This window comes from Ptychodera flava, chromosome 6, assembly GCF_041260155.1.
Source record: "Ptychodera flava strain L36383 chromosome 6, AS_Pfla_20210202, whole genome shotgun sequence".
Taxonomy (NCBI): Eukaryota; Metazoa; Hemichordata; class Enteropneusta; family Ptychoderidae; genus Ptychodera; species Ptychodera flava.
Window position 1 is genome coordinate 16,037,575 of NC_091933.1, and position 23,867 is coordinate 16,061,441.

Below are 23,867 nucleotides of genomic sequence, written 5' to 3' on the forward strand. Positions count from 1 at the left end.
ATAAACACCGCTTGATTATCGAGAATAGAGACAACATACCCATCATTTAATAAAAATAGATAACCTCCACAAAAAACCAAAAAACCCCCAATTTTTTATGTGAAGTGAATACAGAATGGATTTGCAAGTATATGAACGGTAACACTTTCAGATATGAAGATCTTTCATTTATTACATGCCTCGAAGTGAGTGCAAATCAGTGCACTGATTTGAATAGGAACATCCGGGGAGTTAGCGGGCCGGTGAACGATTTACTCATGGGTAGCAGTAAGACTGTCATCAATATAAATTAATTTTAACGGACAAGATTGAATTCGAAGATAAAACAAGTGTTCTACGTAATATCTTTTTATTTCTTAATTACTGTGTAATACATTTTAAATGACACGCATCTTGAACTAAAGTACAACGATTGAAGAAAACAGATTTTGTCCATACCTCTCTTTTTTGGCGTCATGATACCAACTCTATACAATAAACTATAAGATAAATCAAAATATTTCACTAATTTACAGTTAATAATGTACAAATATGATTTCATTCAGGCAGTTTTAAGGCTGGTTGCAACATCTGAACCGTTACTGCATGGGATGAAAGATTTCGAAACAAAGTGAAGCACACGCATGCCGATGTAAATTTCAACAAAATGGTTAAATGTAATCAACTTTGTAAATTCTATATACAGTTCAATACAGCTAGACTCAAAATGCTCACATTATTTCAGCAAAAGACGAACTAATGATCTATCGTTGTGTATCATAGCAAAACGTTGTCATCGTAATCGAGCGTCAAAATCATTTTGAAATTAAACAAAGAAACGGAAATCATGAACGAGATACATTACAACCACTAACACAATTTCCACTATTTATATTTACAGGTTTGTTTTTGCATAAACTCTTTATATAAATACTGCCTTTGGCACTTTACCAAACTTTCTCTTCGGTATTCGATGAATCAATCGAACAACTGACTCACATTCAAATCATTATCGATTACATCAATAAAAATATTCGACGAAAAGTTATAAATGTACATCGGACGACGTGATTGGAGATTATCTAATAAGGATAACTCCATTCTCCAACGAGGGTCCAATTACCCCAACTACCCGTCCAGAAGGTACTGTTATCAAGGCCCGTAGTCGTCTCAATCAGCAATTCTCGTTTGTATAGACCAGCTTTGGCGGCTAGAAATTGAAAGATAAAATTATACATTTATTTATTATAGTTTATCATGATAGGTAAAGAGAGGCACATCAGAAGGCACGTTAAAGTCACATCACATGCATACATTTGATAATTTGATATGTGTACATATAAGTGCGATTTTAGGCCTGGTAAAGTGACCTTTGTTGGACCATCTTGATCTTATAAAAATTTTCCTTTCTTAAACCAACTGAGCTATCAGATTTGTTACAGTTGATGTCAATGTTCGTCATCCTACTCTTTTTCCCTTTCCTAACACGCCTTATATACCAGTCATTTAAAAAACAGGTGTGTTATAGCTTGGATCTTACATCGTTACGGTAAGGCAGGGTCCCTGGAGAATAAATTCGATATTGCAGAAATTCGGAGAATGGATCATTGAAAACATATTACATGCAAGTCTTATCGATTGCAATACCGATATTATAGAGCACCTTTACAAAGCGAAATTATGATGCTTTATCTCTAAGAGCCACACCTACCTCCCCATTGGCAAAATTCATCGATTGTTGAGGAGTCATTGAATGTCGGCTGAGGGTCATCTGGTACATATGCAAATGGAACCTCTTCTACCTCAACCATGTTCGGTGGCGGGTCATCGACGTAGGCAAGGTAATCCTCCAGCGGGATTGAGTACCAAGATTCCCCAAGATCATCACTGCGCATCATGGCTATCTTGTTCTGCGCGATGCCATAGATCTCCCTGGTGTCTGGTATCAAAGCCACAATATTGGCTAGATTGGTATCCATTGCTGCATTGATTCAAAAGGTAGAATGTTTATTAAAATTATACACCTAGGATACCATCCACTCTATTCACTTCAAAGAAAAACGTAGTGAGGACATGTGTCTTGACAATAAGGGAGAAAGTCAGACGAGTCTGATTTAATTATTGCCGAGGTAATACAGAATATCTGCGTGTAGTATTTTATACTTTTCATTTATTTTATACATCTCGTTTATTATGAACAAGTCATTTGCTTGTTGCGAACCATAATTTCTTTAGGTTGACCGATTGAAGTTACCCTATGTAAACCTGACAAGGCCATGATAAAAACGCGTTTCCTTCCTCCTAAAAACAGAGACAGTCGGTCGGGAACGTGTTCATTTCATAATATTGTCGTGACTCCAAGAAAAGGGCAACATTTGGTGAATAGGATTATTTGTTTGGACTGTGTGGTAACAGTTTGTGTGGTCAGCGAGTGTAAACAAGCCTAGACAGGTAAGGAATTTCCAATTGAAGCACACCAATGTCATTCGTGATGTAGTGATGAAAATATCGCTGTAACTCACCGTTCCACGATTGTCCCCTATCTCGTGAGAACGAGCACCTCATTGGCCCGCTGTAATGATAACGATGACATTCGATGATATGCTAATTTGTGACAGTAACACTTCTTGTGATACATACGATAGCTCGGTCGCCAGGATATTTCGACAAATAAACAAACACTATGCAAAAACTTCAGGTAGAGTGCGCGCCGGGGACAGATATTTGGATTCTCAAACATTCACCTCGCATTTTGGTCTACCACTCGTGGGGTTCAATCTAAAACTCATAGGGTATACAAACTTTTCACAGGCTGACTTTTGTGAAAATCAAAAATTCAATTTCCCCTTTAGATTTAACACAAGTATGTAGCCGCCATTTTTAATTTCAAGTGTCGGCAAATATGTGGCGATTCATTTCTCTTGTACTAGATTTTGCACGGTAATCTCTGATTTTTATTCTTGATTATGAAAGGCAATGGGTTCAACGTTGCAGTGCGGAAATGCTTGGAAAACCTTTGGTCTTTCAATTTCTAGGCGCGAATTACCCTAATAGACAACCTAACTAAAATAAAAGTCATATGATAAAGACAAACTGAAGAAACCAAGCTTTCAATTCATTCTAGAAAGGCTTCATTGCGGCTACTTACTCAATGTATTCCAGAATACAGACAAAAACTGTCCCATCCATGGGATCCACGATGTAACCTCGTTCATAATGTCCCAAATCTGCCGAGAATACAATGAATCATGTTTAAAGATTAAAGAAAAGGCACGTCAATTCTTGAATGGGTTAATTTTAGAGTTTGTCATCAAATATTCATCCATCGGATTCCTTTCAAATAAAGTTTTACCAATTCATGAGTTGAGTCACTCATTTTATCAAAAGTCATACGTAGTATAAATATAAGAACAAATGAGATATCACTAGACTTACCTGGTAAAGTAGTTGTGTCGCACAAATCTGGAGGAAAGACAAAAGAAATCAAAGTGAGAAAGGCGCATACAATTTTAGGTATACATGCTATTCTCAGACTATTTGAGAGTAAAGACCCTCAAAATTAACGTGAACCATCACACTTACTATTTCTCGTGCGCATCTCTACACATAGGGTCACGTTTGTCATCACAAGACCGAATCAAAGCAGGGTTTGCTTACCAAAGTTGTGTTTGAAGGATCAAAGAAAACATGTTAATTGTAATGAGTGATAGTAACAGACAGGTTCAAGGATGAAGAATGCATAGCTTACACTCTCAATTCTCAAGTCACGGAGGTATTGTTTCTCGCCAGATTCTTAATCTACTCAGAGTACGTTATGTGTAGACAAAATGAAAAGTTGATTACATGTACATACCTACTAAACAGACATTTTTTCAAACAGCCTTCAAACCCTGGATCTTTCAATAAACTCTGTATGATCCCATCATTTTCATAAATATTTTAAAAGCGAACATAATATGGTAACAAGTACGGCAGTCTTCCTTGATTTTATTGTAACTTTACATCAAAAGAAAGAAGGTTGTCTTGAACTTAGATTTTTGAGCACTAAAGAGGCTTATTTTGTCATTGCACAAAGTTTGATGGTTCGCCATTGTTACAGAAAACTTACCTGACGAAGTCGTGAAACGAGCTTTCAAACAACCTAAAAGTTCAAACCGCATTATGGGATAGTATATGGTATTGTTGATCACAGCTTCGTACTCCGTCGGTACAATTCGGACGTATCGTGCCTCAAATGGTTCATTTAAAATATGCAGCACCCATGGTTCGGCATAGCTTTCGTTGTAGTCGTTGACAAATTCCTGGAAATTAATGAATATTTGATTTTTTACCACATTCTCAAATATGTACACAGTAACAGACATCCATTAATAGGATAGAGCTTGATGGATGCGCATACATACATACATACATACATACATACATACATACATACATACATACATACATACATACATACATACATACATACATACATACATACATACATACATACATACATACATACATACATACATACATACATACATACATACATACATACATACATACATACACACACTATCAAGTTTCAATTGCCTCATTGCTCTAATAAACAAAATCTCTATTCTTACCACAACCGCTCCATTTTCTTGGTATTCATGCCAAATCAATTCTTCGTCACTGTAACTTATTTTATGTTTGGTGACGTACAGCGAGTCTTCGTTTCCCCACTGTACTGTAATCCCAGAAACACGGAATTTATCCTCAAAATACACCTGTGGAAAAATGTAATGGATAATGTGTTTTAATCAAATAAATTGTAATTAGTACGGTAGTTCAAGGTAACCTATGGTGGAATGTTCAATGAACCCTTACGAACACAGAATGTTCGAAAGTTTACCTCTTCAGAACAAGGATCGTGATCTCTTTTCAAAGTTGTAATTATTCAGCTTCAATCGATGCGGTATATGTATCTACACTTTGCATCTGAGGGACATCAGCAATTGGTCCTTTTTTATTCGGCATGTGTCTCAATGTATGATATATTTCACGGTCTTTTTTGCCAATTGTGGTGACAGTAAGGTTCATTCATTCAGGAATACATTAGGAAGTATTTACAGAAAATGTTGCCGCTCGTGACACTGTGATCTTTACCTGAATGTATTCACTGCCTGTGTAAGGGGCCATATCTCTGACTGCAGCTCCCCAGCCTGTGCCGCTGAGCACAGATTCCGACGGTGTGTGGCTGTCAGAGTAGGAACTTGCTTTGAATTGGCAGGGATCGTATGTGGCCATTCCAATGACGTCATAACATTCTGTAGTGATAAAAACAATCACATGTTAAGTATCATGCGATTTTAAAAGGCAAAAATGTGCTTTAATTACGTAAGGTCAAAGGAGTCGCCAGCCATAGAGGAAGGGTCTACCTGGTAATATAAGCACGTGAAAGTTTCATTGTATTTTTTAAAAGTTGTATAAGACATTGTTCTTATAGTTGACGCATACAAGTTACATACACTTAAGTTGTGAAGAAGATCATTAGTATCAAAATCTGTTACTTAAGATGCCGTCCAAATGTGGTTTTCTTCAACGCCCCCATGATCGAGTCATCTCTGTCCTGAACAATCATTATTGGCATCATTTCAAGATACAAAACATGTAATGCTTGACATCACGTTGTATCTCGGCAAGTGTGAACCTATAAAAGTGGCTAACATAAAAGAGTGTGTAGTATATCGGATAAACGGGTTATCTGTTGAGTAAATTGACAGATAATACACAGTATACTATGAACATATATACAGAATATATATATGTACAATATGGGAACACCGTCCTTCTGTTTTGTATCTGTGATACTAGCTTTCACAGTAAAACGTTCATTCGCTAAATTGTCTCTGTCACATTATATAGTTCACATATACTGCTATATCTCTGTTGAAATATTGTAGTTCTGTATTACAGTCAAGTATGACAGTCCAGAAATATGATTTTATTTCCACCTTCTTGAAAATCAAAGCACCAACCTGCAATATTGAAAACAATATCCAGAACCTCGGTTTCTGTTTGATACAGGTCGCCTAGTTCTACCATACCATCGTTGTCAACGCTTTCCCGGATGTAATAGATGGTGTCTACGGGAACAGTGGTGTTCACGTAGTTCGATCCGATTTCTATGGAGCGCTGAGGATCCACGGTCAAGTTGAAGTGGAACCAGTAGTAATCGGTGAAAAACATTTCGTCGAACTGGAAAATAAAACGGCGTATTGTTTCCTATAAATACCAAAGGGTATTATAGAATGATTCATAATAAATCTTAGAAGAGCTCAAATTGGTAAAAATGATGACAACTTTGCACTCATTTCGCCTAGGAAACACCTTACATCAAAGCCGTTTTCTCAGATCAACATTGTAACTGACTATGATCGATAGCTTCGTCTAATCTGACTGTGATGTGTGTGGTTGTGTTGTAAGGATGTATCGATTTTTCACAAAGTGTCTTATCATTGCAAACATTTGTTCAGCATTGACTTAGGCCTACATCATCTTCATTAAACCTCAAGAGTGTTATCTGAATTAATTGTTATACATTTTATACATTAATCCTTCAATCTATGACCTATGACAGAATCTCTGGTAACATCGAGAAAAAACAATTGAAAGTATCTCTGACAATAAAACTAAGGTTAAAGAACTTACATGGAACTGTACTCCATAGTCACCGGTAGTTATACATGGTTCAGGGCCCTCAAATTCCATAACTTCGGAAAACTCTAAGTAATCTGGGATCATGAAGTTTATCCGAACGCTGTGCGCATGTGCATATGACGTATTTGAGTGTTGGAGCATTCCATAAACATCCAAGGCATCACTGTAACGGAACCGGAAGAGAAACTAGTTATTTCTTTTCTCGGGTGAGATGGGTAAAGCATATTGGCTACAGCATTGAGCTTTGATCCTGTGATAATTCTCTTGAGCGCAGGCCAACACGAAATTAGAAGATAAAACATCAAAATAAATGTCTAGAAAACAGCTATCATTTCCTGAATGATTATCTGTTTCGATGACAACAGGACATGTTGATATTTCTTACCCCTGGTTTATAGTGGACGGGTCGTACTCGGCAAGGGTCAGGTTGAAAATAAGTTCCGGTTCTTCATAGCCGTACACGAGCACTTCTATCGACTGCTGTAACGACACGACTCTGTCTTCACTGTAATAGAAGGTGACGTTGAAAGGCACGATGGAATGGTTGGTGTTCTCCACATGGTCCGTCAATTGCACCGTCAGCGTAATGTGGAAATCGTCATCTTCATACGCGTACTCACCAAACTCATAGTAGCGTGACGTGCCTGCAGAGAAGAGAGGGGTTGAAACTTATTAATATTTAAAGCCATAGATCACATCGAGTCTATTAAAATTTTTGAATCCTAATGTCGCATCGTTGTTGTTAATTTTGTAACGACTATGATGTCTCTTTCTTGTTGCAATATTGACATATTTGGAACGACACAGACTTCGAAAGTCGATCAGAAACTTCGCGGACTCGAGGGTGAAAAATTATCTTACCGTGATTCATAATAATGCCGAGATCAACTATGGCGGTCGTATTGTGACTTGTCTGTGTGTCCGAGATGTACTCCGGCTCTAATTCCCAAAATGAACCACATGCAAAGTTCTTGCCCACGTAGACCAGTTCCATTTTGCTGATTGTCAGTAGAGCTTCGTCTCCGATGTACGGCATGCTAACATTGATCACCATGGGTGTTGACATTGGAGGCAAGGTGATGTTGATCATGTACGTTTCCTCGCTGCCGATCGTCATGGTAACATTCTCATAGGGTGGGATCAAATCGAACAAGGGGTCGCCTTGTACCTACACGGACGACAAGAAATGCGATATCAGGGGAAGGGTTAAACAATATCGTTAACTTTATCTTTAATAGTAATCACTGACGAAGTCTTGTGATTTCGCAATATCATTGATGCAAACGTGAGTCTAATTGTCATACATGTTCCTTAAAAGTATCCGGGAAAGTACTAGGCATCTGCAGGTAATGGTGCGGAAGGTTGAACTTGAACTCAATACTGATCATTAATTGCCGTTGCCCAAGTGGAGATCCGAGCTTAGCTTACATCCTACCCCAAATGACGCTGACAGGTTCCATAGTGTTGGGTGTCATTGCGTTGAAATCCTCCCCAGGGCACCGTTCTCCGTATGTCAAGGGAGAGATGTGACGGTAACTATCGATGTATTTTCATTCTAGGAACGATGACGGTTCGGCAGAACGAGTTTGATAAAACTAATTTTCAATGGTGAGTTAGACTCTAATATAGTTGAAACCTGCGTTTCATGTGCATGCTCGGGATATGTTTACAGTTTACAGAGGCCTGCATGACCAGTGTCTTTTACAACGGCTGTATACTGTACTATACTATACTATACTATACTATACTATACTATACTATACTATACTATACTATACTATACTATATTATACTATAAATTTTTAACCTTACTATACTATACTATACTATAAATTTTTAACCTGCGAAGCTCATGTTGTTGACTATAAATATACAAGGTAAAATGTGACTTGAAAAGGCTCGCAGACGATTTGTTAAAGAAAGGACCGCATCTGTATGGATGATTGACTGACTGGCTAAAATTGGTTCCTTGCTATTACCTCATCCGATATGACGTCTTCTGTTGCTGTAAATGGAGTTTGTAGCAGCCACAAGTTGCCATCGTTGAGGGACACTGTCGCACCGACCCAGAACTCTTCTCCGTCTAAGATCGTTTCATTGTCTGCCAACTGAGCTACAACCTGAACTCTGACCTATTGGGAAGGAAATAAAGGAAATTATAACGCAGGAATATGGCGGAAAATAAAATATTCAAGAATAGATAATAGTATAGTGTCACAAAATTTCAAAGAAATAGTTCGGGAGCTTTGCAGTGGCAAAAAGTATCAACGTTATCTAGATGACGTCGTTTGCTAAGTAATATGAAGTGAAGTGAAAAACATCTCTTCCAAGTAATCACGGATGTTCGAAACGTTAGGCACACATTCCTGATTTAACCCTGCCTGCTCTGTTTACTTGTGTTTTTTCCTACTCAAAAATCGGACGGATATAATGATTATGGGTTAAGGCGTCTATCAAAATGTTTTCCGTCAACAGAGTTTATTCCCAACGACATAAATACACCATGTTTGTGCCATTTCCAGTCATGCAGTGACGATCAACAACTGGTGTACCATGGGTAACAACCAAGACACAATGCAAGCATAATCCAAAGGATTTGCAGAAGACATCTAATCTCAGATCAGACAACTTCAGCGCTACTTGCCTTGTTAGCATCGTCCAGTAATGTACCAGAAAGCTCCATATTGGTAATAGTGACGGTGTCCGAAAATGCTGTGTCGTAATGTTCATCAGCGAACGTCGTCGCCTCGTACACGGTGCCCACGTGACTGCCGTTGACACAGGGGATGTTCCATCCCGCCGAAACGATCTGTACGTCACAGACCTGCATTTTGTGGGCCTGAGTGACGTCACCGAAGAAAGACACCTGGTAGTCGGCTATCGTACCGTAGGGAATGTACATGTCCAAATTGAACACTGCAGCCCCGCCAATCATGACATTTGACTCCGAAGTCAGTTTTTCCAGAGTGTATTCTGGAAGCACGGTCTGAAAAATGAGCGAATGGATGAAGAAATGAGCAGTTTGGCAAGCGATCGATCAAGTGGGTGACTGTGTCAATGAATGAATGAATGAATGAATTGATGGATGAATGAATGAATGAATGAATGAATATCGTATTGAATTTGGATCAAGTTTGTTGTCGTATACCTAAGGGACCGTTCAGTTTTTACGGCCTGGGGGGGGGGCGGCAAAATCTTGTCGCCGGTGTTCAAAAAAATATAGACCCCCCCTGAATTTTTCGCGAAAAAATGATGACCCCCCCCCATTGTCAGACGAAAAAATTTGATGACCCCCCCCCCCGCTAAAAAATAACCAAAACTCATATGTCAAATTTACCCGCACGGTTTGGATTTGAACTCCGGTACGCGGCGCACTTTTTTCGTGTAGCAGAGATGAAAGTGCACAAACTTCTCAGCCACATCCATGCAAACGTCTGTTAATTAGGACGACTGTAAGGCAATTTTAAACTTCATTTCCATGGACAACTTATGTCCATGGACATCGTACAAAGTAAACTTTATTTGAGTGGTTCGCCAAAGGCAGCCCTCCGTTTAAGAGGGTCATGGGCCATTACGTAAAGTCAACTTTATTCTAGTGGGCAACCAAAGGTGGCCCGCTGGTAAAAAGAGGGTCGATCATGGCCATTGCACGAAGTAAACTTTACTGACCATGGCCGCTGAAGGCGTCCGGCCATTAAGATGGTCATGCGGTATTACAATAAAGTCAATTTATTGTAGTGGGCCGCCGCAGGCGGCCCGCCGGTAAAGAGGGTCGATCATGGCCATTGCATGAAGTAAACCTAATTGGAGTTGGCCGCCAAAGGCGTCTGCCCGTTAAGAGGGTCATGGGTAATACATAAAGTATATATTTATTGTAGTGGGCCGCCGAAGGCGGCCCGCCGGTAAAGAGGGTCGATCATGGCCATGGCATAAAGTGAACTTTATTGTAGGTATTATGTTTTTGAAAATGTGGTGACCCCCCCTTTCCTACCAGTGAAAAAGTGATGACCCCCCTTCGCGGATTCCAAAATTATGATGACCCCCCCTGGATTTGCCGGCCCCCCGGCCATAAAAACTGAACTGTCCCTAAACAACTCCTAAAGTGTGAAACATGATAGTATATCATCTTGTTCGTGTTTCATCATAAACTTACAAAGTTTAGGTCCGGAGCATCAACGTTAACTGTCAAATAATCCTCGGCCGTCCACACGTCCTGCGTCCCAGTCGTCATGGCGACGGAGAAGTACTGGTCTTCCGGGAGAGTGATGTTGTCTGACGGCAAGGCAGCTGGTCTCATCTGTACCACAATCTGGGCGACCATCAAGTTATCGCTGTCGTCGTTGGTTGGTGGTAAACCTTTGGGTTTTCAGAAAGTAAAAAAGTGTCGGTCAGTAACAAGCGTCAACTTTCAAAACACCTTAAGTAAACCCGTATTCAACCTGTTCAGTTGTTTTATTTATTGATAGCGATGACCCAAGAGAGATGCTGACATTTTTCATTCGGTCATCGCCATACCGTGAAAGCAACGCACAATACCGAAATGATGATTATGTATAAGAAAGCGAATGCCATTGGATGCAAGCAAATGCTACCTATCGCTGAAAAGTCATTCATATTGACACATTATGCTTTTGCTTTGATAGTTTTTCATGAGGCAACTATTGACAAGGTATGAATGAAAAGATATAATACAAAACATTTGATCATATATATATATATATATATATATATATCGGACACAAAGAGATTGCAAAAGTCTTCTGGAAACTCACCTGTATTGCGCAGTGGGCCGAGGTCGAGTACTGCGGCATCAAACTGGCTATTCTCTTCATAGGCGAGATATGAAGCCTTCCTCTCCAAATCTAGGCAGGGTATGTTCCGACCAGCTTCCACCATGTGAACTCGACAGACAGACAGTGTTTCGTTGGCCGCAGTCACGTTCAGAGTGTAGCCGGTCACGGTCTGCTCCGATGTCGCCATAGAGACGTAGTAGATTGCCGTGCCGTATGACTTCAACTTACGCCCTCTGCCGGCCTCCCGATAGAAATCATATTCTGGTTCCGTTTCTCCCTAAATTATAAAACATTTATTAGTGTGATTTTTCAACAGAAAGTTTAACTGACAATATGTATGTCACTGTAATAGTCTATAAAATCGAGGATTCAGATGTATAGTTTGATTAGTCGACTTTTGCTTGCACATACATCGTACAGTCAGTAAAGCCTCTGTTTAAAAGTACGTTGTGATTGTAGGTAAGTTAGCGAGGCAAGTGGTTTGACATATGAAATTAATCAAAACTGAGAGAAAGTAGTAAATATTCGCTGATCGATAACAGAGGAAAAAGTTCTAACATCTTTATGGAAGTTGTCCAGAATTATTCACGGCTAGTAACCTCGAATTATGTAATTGGAAACATCTTAGAGACGAACTTAAGGGCACATGGAAGAATTACATGCTACGGCTTTCTTCATGTTACGGTAACTAAGGTCAATTGAAACTGGATTTAAATTTGAAAGCGATGGTAATCACTTACTGTGTACAGGTCAGGTCTGTCAAAGTTGGATATCAACAATATCTGTCCCGTCCATGAGATAGTCTCGCTGATGGTGACGTCGACGCTGGCCCACAGTTCCATGCGGTCCACTAAATTCACGTGTTCCTCCATGTTGACGTGAATCTCGAATCTGATCTTGCTACCTTCCCTGTTCTCGTCGGTGTCTTCCAACTCGGGATTGCTGACCACCCCAAGCTGCACTCTGGCTTGGTCGTTGACGTCGTCATTCTGTGATGACGCATAGGTGATGACCACGTCATTGGTGTCGTAACAGGGAAAGTTCGCACCGAAGTAGACCAACTCTACGCGGCAAACGCTCATAAAGGCCCTGTGCTCAACCACGGGCATGGAGATGTCGATCGTCAGCGGCTCGAAAGTGGTAGCCGCGGGTATGAACATCTCAAAGTCGAAGGACGCCGCCGACAGATTGTAGATGTAGTTATCGTCAGCTCGGTTAGTTATTTGGAATGTCGGCACCTGTCGATGATGACGATGAAAGAAACGAACAGATGAAAAATAGGAATAAAGGACTGGTGGAAATACGACGATCGCTCAAATTAATTCTATATGTATTTAAAGTTATCAAGTTGAAAAGAAGAAAGTCTGTCATGTAGATTTGTTTAATAAATGTCAAAAATTGGCGCGCTCAATGTTGGAAAAAATGCAACACAGGTGTTCCAGTTTTGATTCAGTTAAGCGGGGAGAAATATCCTTCCACGAACAAAGAACGGAAGTGACGGTCATAGAACATCATTACATTCCATAAAAGGCGACATACAGTACTAGTACTGTAAACAGGACTAACACTGTCAGCATTAACGACCTAGTCTAGTAAATTGTTTCAGGTGTCGATAACGAACACGTGGGAAATAACGAAAACGTCCTTATTGTCAACTGAGCATGGGTATAAAGAATATCAAGGCATGACCCCTGATGGATCAAACAGAAACTCAAAACTGCAACTCATAATAAAACTGATGGGCGAAAACGGAGACCCTTCTCACCTTATCCCCTATATAATCACGTGCGTCATCGGTCACATTTATCGGATTCTGCGCAATCCACAACACGTCGTCGTCTGCCATCTCATAGCGTACACCCGCAGTGACGAGGAACGTACTGTTCAACTTAATTGCTGGGTGGTCATCTTCAAGTTTGGCAGTCACGTGAACAACAATGGTGTTGTCCCCTTCAAGGTGTCTCTCGCCGACGTTAGTCACGTGACCGAAATTGAACTGTACATAGTCTGTCTTTGAGCCATCCTATATAACATGATTAGAAATGAACAGAATAAGGATATGTCTCCAATTAGCTTGTGTGTGTATATATATATATATATATATATATATATATTATGGTGATAACCGGGAGGGCACATTGTATACAATTTGTGTATATATATATATATATATATATATATATATATATATATATCCAATAAACATCTTAGTATCAAACCAATTTTTACAAATTGTTATGTTTTGATCGAAAATGATTCAGTCATGTCTGATCGAGACAAACATTGCTCCTTTCAAAATATCTTTTAAATGTTTACATTCATTGAACAAGTTGACTCGAAATCGTCGCGAACAGCTCAATCTTTTAAGACCGAAGTGAAATGCCAGCCCTGACCCAACAGCTGTTGAATCCACAGAAATGGAAGCTAAAGGGTCAATGATTGCATCTAGGAAGGGCATTATGGGAACATTGATGAGAATATGCATGTCTTGCAGCTGATATTTGTATATTCCGACATCATGTAAAACCATATTCCATGGGTCCTCCACCAATAGGGTGCTGTGTGTCAGAGTGAATGGGTTACATCACTGACCCTGTTACAGTTTATTCGTCAATTCTCAAGTAATGCGCAATGCCGAGAACCAGAATACAGACCTCTTGATAATAGTCCATGATGGCCTCACCAACGCAGGGCAAATTGAAACCGACGCTGAGGACTTTGGCGCTGCAGATAGACATGATGGGTGTGTCATCACTGAAAGGCATGGAGACGTCGATCACCAGGGCAGTTGTCACCCTTTCCTGTAGAGTGACACTAATAATGAAACCAACTGACCCGCCGATCACCACCTCGTTGCTGTCGATAGCGTAGAATGAAATCTCAGGACTTTCAATCTGCAAAAGAAAGATGTTATTGTAGATTGTTGTAAATCTTAACATGCCGTAAGGCGAACTTTCTGTATGACATTATATGGCAGTGCTGTTATGGAAAAACGTTTGAAAGTTGATGTTTCAATTTTCAAACAACTTATTTCAATAGTGACAGGATGCACGCAGCCAACTACAAACACATTGCGGATATCTTTATTTCCGTGTTTTCGCAGCTATTTGTACGGCAAGGCCCGTCTAGGGAAACGAGTAATATGTGCTTTGAAAGCCATATCGAACACGTCAACAAACCGCACTTTTCTCTCCATTGTATTATCGACCGGGTATCGAATTCAAAGCAAGCAAGTCGTTAAGACTGGACTTTGAAGTCACGTTTACAATCCGTCATCGATCTGCCAGAACGCGGAGTTGTGCCATAAGACTTCTGCTTAAAGGTATACTGTCACCTGTTCCGATTTAGCCACAGCTACCATGGAAAGAGAAAATCTAACCAATACAGATTTTAAGCGGGTGGCCACTTTTTAAAAACAGCGCCCTCACATGGGTATTTTGAATACCAAGGAACGCCCCTCTGACCATATATGGGCATATTTAGATTACAGGTGACTGTATAAGCATCGACGAGCCGCAGGTTATGGTGGTACGCGCTTCGAAATTGTTGGCTTTAATGTTTACCCATACTTTGCTCTATCTAGTTGACTTTAAACTATTCTTTTTCATAATCAAGAACAAAATCAGAGGTCACTTCGCTAAGCTTTGCACTGTATATCTAACAATTTCCTAAGAGTTACCGGTATTCAAAGTTCAAAATGGCCGTCATGCTGCTACACTCGATGTAAACTCGATGGGAAAAATTGCATTTTCGATGACTGTTTATAATAGCAAGGCGCTGAAACTTCTACAGACTTAATAATGAGTCCGCATTATCGTAAGAACATTGTCGTAAATATTTTGAGACACCAATTACAGAAATACTTGAAGCACAATCTGCCTTCATTGAAAAACACTGGTTTTATAATGATTGGTTTGAGGGAATTACATAGGGAGATGATAACGTCTTTGGGGATTTATGATTTCCATGTTACTGCAATTGCATTTTATCAGCTTAGGAAAAGATTAAAGTTCTCTTTGCGAATGATAATTTGAGCCTTTACTGTGCATCTTGAAGTAAGTTTTGGTGTTTTGAGGGAAAAGGTCCGCAAATTCAGTAAGGCAAGTCAAAAGCAAGAGAGCATGTCATTCAGGTCTCTTATTTGTGTGAGAGAGAGAGAGAGAGAGAGAGAGAGAGAGAGAGAGAGAGAGAGAGAGAGAGAGAGAGAGAGAGAGAGAGAGAGAGAGAGAGAGAGAGAGAGAGAGAGAGAGAGAGAGAGAGAGAGAGAGCGCTGCAATTAGCACAGGCAGGGACACACGTTTCAAGCTCCAATTACACTGTGTCTGAATTGCTTGTTTGTCCTCTCTCTCCTGTTTGCATTGATTTATTGATTTCAACATGGAAGCATACTATTAACACCGCACTTATTGTTCACCTACCATCGCTGGGGGCGCAACTTGATTGGCCGTCACTGCAAGTTGAGAGGAGTAGATTTCTGAGTCGTCAATGACAACGGACACACCAAGCCAGTATTTTTCGCCCTCGACCACCTCAGTATTGTTTGTTAGGACAACAACGAACTGACCAGATATTGTGTTATCTTCGGACGTTGTGGAGTCGAAGAGATAACCTGAAAAAATAAGGCCACTACAATTAAAGAATCTGCGTATATCTCAGTTTTTTATACCTTTGAACGCTGAACCTGGCCCTGGTGTCTCAGAGTCGATGCACCTGTCCTAAATTAAAACCTAGATAAAATTGATTTTGAAAAAAGTGCGACGGCGTTGGAAAGTCTTGATATTAACAGCAGTGAATTATAGCACGTTTGAAACATAAACATCAAAGCAACTTTTACAAGTGGCCCACGTTCATGGCAAAGAAAGCCTGAACGCAAACTCTCGCTGATCGATCACATTCGTGATATGATTCTGTCCCACCTCTCTTTTTGTTATGGATACTTGATATACAGAATGCCCACTATCAATACTCAATGGTGAATACTTATACCAGATGTGAACTAAAACTGCCGTATTTCTGTACATGTTGCAGCTGTTCCTAAATTGTCACTTTTTCTAACAATATTTCCACTATAGTTTGCAATTTCGTACAGAATTTGCAATTATCGACTAGCCGACATATAACTTGCAAAATATCTTTCAATATTCCCATGTCTTAAAATGATCAATATCACCATCAGAATTCATGAAATATCGAGCAACATTTTAGAGATAAAAGTAAAATTTAGAAGATAATTAAATATGCAAATTACCAATTATTTATATCAAATGGCGGCATGTCTTTTACTTCAAGTATATACAATACCCGTATACAGTTTCGTCAAAATTTAATGCAATCATCTTTGGTGTACGGCATCATTTGAACTTGCAATTAAACTAAATAAACTTGCAAATTAGCAATTAGCTGAGTGAAAGTTTGTTAGACATGCAAATTAGCAATGTCACTGTCATAAACGCTGATGACATTTAAATGGGTAGTATGTTTCTTTGATCAACATCTGTAACAAGGTTCGTAAGATCTGATGCTGCCATTCTAGGAATATTTCATTTCTTGACAAATATTTATGCAAATTAGCAGTAAAACAAAACAAATAAAACCAAATCAGTTCTCGCCATTACCAATCACAATGTCTTATGTAAATTTGATTCCGATCCTATGAGCAGCAGACAAACAAATGTACATCGGCACAATATTGGTTTCCGTGTTTGAACACGTGAGCTTAATATATTTCAATAGGGCGAGAAAACGCAACACGGCGTTATATGCAAGCGCGTTTTCTGGTCACAAGTACTTACTCGCAAGTCTGAAATATCTACGCCATTTTCAAATAAACGATAATGGTTGAACCCCAACATAATCTTTTTCTATGTACGGTAAAACCTTTTTGTTGACAACCATCAAAACTCTAATATCAATAATTAAACTCCCTATAGGGCCACTTTGATATTTGCTCGAAGAGAGAAATTATCACGAACAAGGTTTAGAGGAAGACGGCAGGTTATATGCTGTTAAGAAATTGGAAACCTGAGAATGGCATGCATACATACCTGTATTTACAATAGGACCAAAATCGACTGTAGCTATGCTGTTGGCACCGGTGACATTTTCATAGGATACCTGGGGTAGCTCCTCCGGCAAACATCCATAACTTGAACCTAGAGAATTACAATCGCCAAATTAAAAACAAACGAAATTCGAAGAGAACAAACGATAAAGTAGAGAATGTGATTGAGAAATAAGCTCCCAATTTTACTTAAATTTGTCACTTCCGCTAAGTACAAATATATTATCTTGAAGTTCGGCCTGAGTCTTGATATCGTATACGTTTCCAATTTAAACGAGGCGAGAACATTCATCGTACACGGAGAGCAATGTGAATGGCTCGACCGATATGTTCGGCCTTTACGCTTACCCATATCCACGATGCGTACGCGACAGATTGAAAAGGCGTCCGTAGTATTGTAAGGAGTGAACAAGTCGATGCGGACATCGTTTACCGGGTCACTCAACTCAAAAGTAAAGTTGAAGACGTCCGCCGAAAGCTTACTCAACTCAGTCGACCCTCCAACAGTAACCACAGCAGCTTCTTTCAACTACAAGGAGACGAACGAAATGTGTCACAGGAATCGATATATTTACTGTGAAACCTTTTTTTACGATTGTTAAGAGAGATGATGTTTAGCCTACTTGTTTTCATGTTTAGCTCAGATGGAAAATAATGGCAAATTCGATCACAAAAGAATAATTTTCAAGTCGATCTTCTTAATGGAGAAACGATATGCTGTACAACTCATTACTTGTGAAGAAAGTAATGTGACCGGTTTTGTGAAAAGCTACTGAAAATGCGATAAGTATTCATAGTACGCGTTCAATCATTGATTGTACGTGTGGATGAATTCTGTCTAAGTTGCAGGATATAAGTGATTTGTTATCAAGGGCTCTTTGTTTAGAGTCTGCACATTCATCTTTTGATTTGACTGACAGAATTTCATACTTATATATAGAAGAGTCACATGGCTTTATACTATTGTACGCAGAAGATTCTCTCTTACCCAGTCTTCCTGGACGAATGTAAACGGTGTTTGTCCGCCCCAGACCTGGTCGTCGTGCTCTACAGCTGCAGACACGAAAATCTCATCTCCGTCGTTCAAATATTCCAAGTGTTGCATAATTGCGAAGAACTTTATCCTGATCATGCTTGCGTCTTCACTCGAGGTGTCCGTGGCCTCGTTGATGACCTCTCCAAAGTCGATGACCGCTCGGTCGTACTGTTCGTCATAAGGAGACAGATGATAAATTAAAAATCGCGCTTGATAAACGATATTTTAGCTCGGCACTCGGTAAACATGAATGCTGATTTTATCGGTCAAATTTCAAAGTTAACAAAAACGAAAGTGTACATACCCTGTAATCGCCGGCCGCTGCGTCCATCGTTATTGCAACATTCCCTAAGTCTAAATCCGGGAAATTCGACCCCACATGCGTAACTGTGACGTTGCACAAGGTCATCAGAGCAGTATCGTTGTTGTCGGTAAGAATTTCTGCCGTGATATTCGTGATGGTTGCCGGCAGCCAGATAGTCAAACCCATCGGTACCGTGGTCCCAACTTTGACGCTTGGATCCGATTCAAAAGAACCAAATTTCTCGATTTCGAACGTAGCAGAATCAGGAACTCCTGCAGACTATTTGGAAAGAAGAATGTTGCCGTCAGTAACGATATAATACGAGGTCATTAAGGACGTGAAACGTTTTAAAGTGATTAAAATATACCAATTTGCCGGTTTAAACTAATTTTGGTTTCCTTTACATCCCAACTTATTTACTCCATTCATGTGCGAATATCAAACAGTATGCTCTTTTGTTTCATACTTTGTGATACTTTTTTAATTAAAATCTCATGTTATTCTGACGTATTTGGACCTACTTACCGATCTTTTTCTCCTTGAATGCGGTTTATCCTCATTTGATACGACAGACACCAGAATAGTTGTCTTGGACATTGAGGGCGTCTCGTCGAATGATATCGACCTCTCTCTGCGATTGGGAACTTCATTCCGGGCTCCTATCGTCAGTATGTGCTTCAACCCAGCGTAGACTAGCTTTCCAGGTGAAAGACTTATCCTTCCCGAATGCGGATTTATCATGAACAGGGACTGGTTGTTCCCAGAGTCTATAAAATAATTGACTTTTGCACAGGCGCAGTCGATATCATCCGGGCACTTGAGGGCGTCCAGATCCCTGGCCAGGACGGCAGTGACTACGTCATCGTCGGAGTTGATATCGAGTTCCACTTCCACAAACTTATCCAGAAACACAGGCGCATTGCTATTTTCTGCAGACAAACAATGGCATGATCGATAAGCTGTCTTTCATATCAATACGATTACTTGCTAACAATGGGTGTTGTCTCTCTGCTGTCTGTTACCTAACTCTCGCTCAGATGTTTTTTTTTCAAGTTTGCTTCTTCCTCATAGATTTCGTTTTGACTTTCTTGATAACCATGATCAGCACTAGGACTTGATATATGCAAATAGTAATTTCGGTCAAACTTATTACACGTCTTTATTTATTACAAGCCCTTTTTCAAAAGTCATCTCATGAGATGACCTTGAGGCCCTTCTGATGCAAGTCTTACATGTAGATCCCCCACTTTGTCAATTTAATGTTACTGAATTACTTTGAACTAAAAATGTAACTGCACTTGTTGCGTAATCTTTACAGTAAATGAAAGTGGCATATGTGATCGAGCGTTCGATTATTTATTTCGGAAAGCAAACACGGTGCTTGCACAGAATATAGGCTACTGGGTTTGACTTTAACTATAACCGTAGTCATGGTGCGACATGCAAACGATGGTGCTAAGACCACCCTGGTCAGATAAATCAAGATGATAGAGATCAGAGAACATGTCAATTGCCAAAATCATATTAAGCGACGAAGACCTTATATCTCTGCTCAAAACGAAACCGCGAATTATGAGTGAACACAGAAATTTAGTATGAAGGCTTTCAGGCCAATAAATCATACTCATTTTCATAATTTGAATATGTGTTACTTTGTTATTTTTCAGACTAACTAAGACTCTTGGTGTCGATTTTGTCATTAGGTTTAGTTGCCCGATATCTTGGTCAACATTACCCATACACTGTCCTAATTAAATGTGAGTAACCACTCAGTTATTTTCGTGACGGTTAGTTTGATTATCCGTATACGCCTATTTCTTAGGTATAAGATATATAGAACCCTAATTATCATGGCAGGCTATTGACGTGCATTGCATTCGACGTTTCCGAAGTTAACTGACATGATTATAAATGTAGCAAATGTTGATCCAATATATTATTAATTCATGTATAAATTAATCTGTTTATCACTCTTAACTGATCCCAAACCATGACTGAAAAATGCTGTTTTAAAGAGATTTTAGAACCTGTTTCGACGTAGAGCGGTTGTCTGCAAAAGTGTAAATTTACTTACCAAATTGATCACAGTGCGGCCCGGTCCAGCAGTGTGAACATAGACATTCGCCTGTTTTGCTGTCACAAGTTCCGTGATAACACTTGATCGGAACAAACCTATCAGAGAAATCACGAGAAATGTATTGAAAAGACTCAGTACAGTAATTTAGCCCTAACGATGGGGATGGACATCTCCGATGATCTTTTAGCAACACTTAGCTTGCTGACATTACCAACCCAAAACTTGATAAAAGTAGTGTTGTTCCGTTCACATTAAAATGAGAAACAAAAAATTGCTCAAAGCTATGAGGCTATAAATTTGTGTATGCGGCGGCCTAAGTTTCGTGGACTTCGTTTATGAAGGTATCGGCCACGTGCACATGGCATTGTAATCATTTAGATTTCATCGGGAAACGAACACAGCGGCCGTCTGCGACAGGCGCTATTCGTCCAAACGTTTTTCTTATCGGGAAATGTTCACAGTTCACAATGAATGAATTTTGCGGTTTCCTTTTGGGAGTCATATTCAATCTTTGTATTTCAACTAGATGTTTATGTGAAGGTACGGGTACACAGAGCACCCGTTCAATGTTCAGAACAACATTGAAAGTTGGCCATTCGGTTTACCAATTACATTTATTAATTTTCTTTATTTTTATTTTTCCCGGTATGACCCAAGCTAAGATTTGGGTGTTTGCGAGTAGCCCAATAAACTGAAAAGGACATAATTTATTATATCATATCACCAAAACGATGGGTTTGAGTCACCATGTAAATCCATTTTCAGAAAAATATTGAACATGCATGATAATCTTGCACGTCACAAATTTTATCGTGCAATTGTTTAAAAAACCAGGGAATCATAATTTATTCGTAGTCGACTCCAACTTCGTTAATTGTCTCTCTTCTATAACATTACCGAATATATCGGAAAGATACCCATTCCGGCCACGTTTGTGGTTAGATATAAGTTAAAAACAAACCTTTTGCAATGCTCGCCTTGGCAGTTGTCAGCGATAGCTTTCTTGCACAGATGTGGCTCTAGGCATTCAACTGCTGGGGTGAAATACACGACAAAATGTTAATTATAGGGTGAACTTCGGCGAACTTGAATTTGAAAAGTAGCAAGGAAAGTTATCAAATACTATGATATGACTATTAAGTTAAGTTTAATTTCCAGACATTATTATATTTCTTTGAATAGCGGTGAAAGAATGCATTTATAAGTCATCTGATAAAAGAGGATCTTACATTGCCGTCAAGGACTTTACAACATTTTTGATCAGATATCAGTGTTTCTACCAAACAAATACCATCACAGGCGTATACTACCCTTGAACCAGTCAGGACCAAAAGGACATTTGATCGACACGTTTCGTCGCGACGTTGCTTTTCTATGAACGCGGCAAATGTCGCATGTAATCAATAATTTATTGCTGAAAAAAGGACGTCGCACGTCGACGTAAAACAGCTTTTGCAGTATTTCACATTTGTTTTGTTTATTTAATGTCCCAAATCTAGACAGACAGGCCTAAAAACGTTGCCAAAGTTTTGTAAGTCACCCACTAGCTTCGAATAGTTGGTCAATTTTATCATAATTCACTCCGATTTAGACACTAAAAGGGTGTATTAGGTTTGTTTGTCGACCAAAAGTACTGTGTAAATGGTTTCTCCTCTATTTAATTTGACATATTTCTACTGAAAAAAAACCTATGGTTTGAGACAGAATCGTACTGTAAACGAAAAGAGGTTGTTTTGGGCGAAAAAACACTAAACAGGCACACAAGAGTCGGGTAGGATAGTGTAACCAACGTTCATCGAGTTAAATATGCATATAACTGTAATCGGAACGTAACCAATACTTACCATTGTGACTGAGCAGAACTAAGATGAAATATCCAAAAACGTGTCGGCATATCCTGGACGCCTTTCGTTTCGTTTTTTCCATTGCTGTGTCACATTTCTAGGTCACATTTTAGAGGCACAAAACTCGCTGACAACGCGCCGCGCAGTTTGATCGTGTGCTGGTTCAGAAAAAAAAATGGCGACTATGTGGAGTCGGTTTTTTGGGGGGTATGGTCGTGGGAAGGCTGGCATCTGCTGCGAACTTCTTGGCATTCTGATCGAGGAACAATAGAATCGATTGAAACTATAAACTAGATCTGTTTACACACAAAGGGTGTTACGAAATATTCGATGATTAATGCATGCGCAGGAAGAAGTTCTAACTGGTAAAAATGACAACATTTCGGGCATTTCGTTTAGAACTTACTTCATTTTCATTTTTTTTACTCGTCAGTTCATATTCTTTAACAAAAGTTTCACCAAGTTTACTTTCCATGTGCCTTTGAAATGTATTCGGATCGGAGGTATGGTAACTTTACTTGCATATGCAAATTAATGACGTAAATGCAGGAAGGAGAAATACTGTTAATCTGATAATCGATATCTGTTAAACCACATTACAGTGTGTCACCCTTGTGACAATGTTATGAGTGTCAATCTGCACTTAACATGTATCAGGAAACGTTACGATTGTTCACAGCGTCAGTTAAGTTGAGATGTAAATTTTACGAATGTAAGAAAACAATGAATGTAAACAGTGCAAACATCCATAGGTGCTCTTAAATTGTGACTGGTTAAGTGTGACGACTTGTCAAAAGTTTATCAACTGAAACTGAATAACAGTTTAAGCAAATTAAGGAGAATTAACGGTTATCAGTATTTGTCTTAATGTGAGCCATGCAAATTCAACGTGAAAGACAAAATGACAAAGACATGTGTGAGGTACGATATTTGTAAGATATTAAGTTTTCGTGGTGCATTTTATGCCTGGCCTTGGGTTTGCTCTTTTTCGTACTTGTCAGAGTTGTATTTCAATTGACCGAAATTTCATTGAAGTAATAGTTAAGTGAGTTTTCGGAAACGTATATTTTTCTGGCTAAATGC

The 23,867-nt window shown here is 39.3% G+C and overlaps 1 protein-coding gene across 2 annotated transcripts; it reads right to left on the minus strand.

The window, feature by feature from the left end:
- Positions 1 to 332: 332 nt before the first annotated feature.
- Positions 333 to 22,997, minus strand: LOC139134977 (uncharacterized). 2 transcript variants are annotated; one of them, XM_070702098.1, is made up of 28 exons: positions 22,785 to 22,997; positions 21,902 to 21,971; positions 20,938 to 21,035; positions 19,389 to 19,792; positions 18,864 to 19,142; positions 18,512 to 18,727; positions 17,872 to 18,052; positions 17,507 to 17,614; positions 15,881 to 16,071; positions 14,117 to 14,356; positions 13,228 to 13,485; positions 12,203 to 12,700; positions 11,442 to 11,739; positions 10,823 to 11,025; positions 9,314 to 9,655; positions 8,649 to 8,801; positions 7,531 to 7,837; positions 7,055 to 7,313; positions 6,661 to 6,832; positions 5,988 to 6,207; positions 5,116 to 5,276; positions 4,593 to 4,736; positions 4,088 to 4,280; positions 3,415 to 3,441; positions 3,128 to 3,206; positions 2,502 to 2,551; positions 1,691 to 1,960; positions 333 to 1,189 (listed from the first exon to the last, which is right to left on the minus strand). In XM_070702098.1, the coding sequence occupies exons 1-28, from the start codon at positions 22,864 to 22,866 to the stop codon at positions 1,062 to 1,064; spliced, it is 5,631 nt and encodes a 1,876-aa protein (XP_070558199.1). In that variant the 5' UTR covers positions 22,867 to 22,997; the 3' UTR covers positions 333 to 1,061. The 2 variants fall into 2 exon arrangements, with proteins under 2 accessions (XP_070558199.1, XP_070558197.1); XM_070702096.1 differs by having other exon boundaries at positions 21,902 to 21,974.
- Positions 22,998 to 23,867: the final 870 nt, after the last annotated feature.

Bases quoted from the DNA above. Each gene is read 5' to 3' on its own strand.
- LOC139134977 (XM_070702096.1), bottom strand. From the start codon at position 22,866: ATGGAAAAAACGAAACGAAAGGCGTCCAGGATATGCCGACACGTTTTT. The intron at 18,053-18,511 runs GTAAGAGAGAAT...GTCTCCTTGTAG, and splicing joins CATTCGTCCAGGAAGACTGG to TTGAAAGAAGCTGCTGTGGT. The intron at 3,442-4,087 runs GTAAGTTTTCTG...TCTTTCCTCCAG, and splicing joins TCGTTTCACGACTTCGTCAG to ATTTGTGCGACACAACTACT.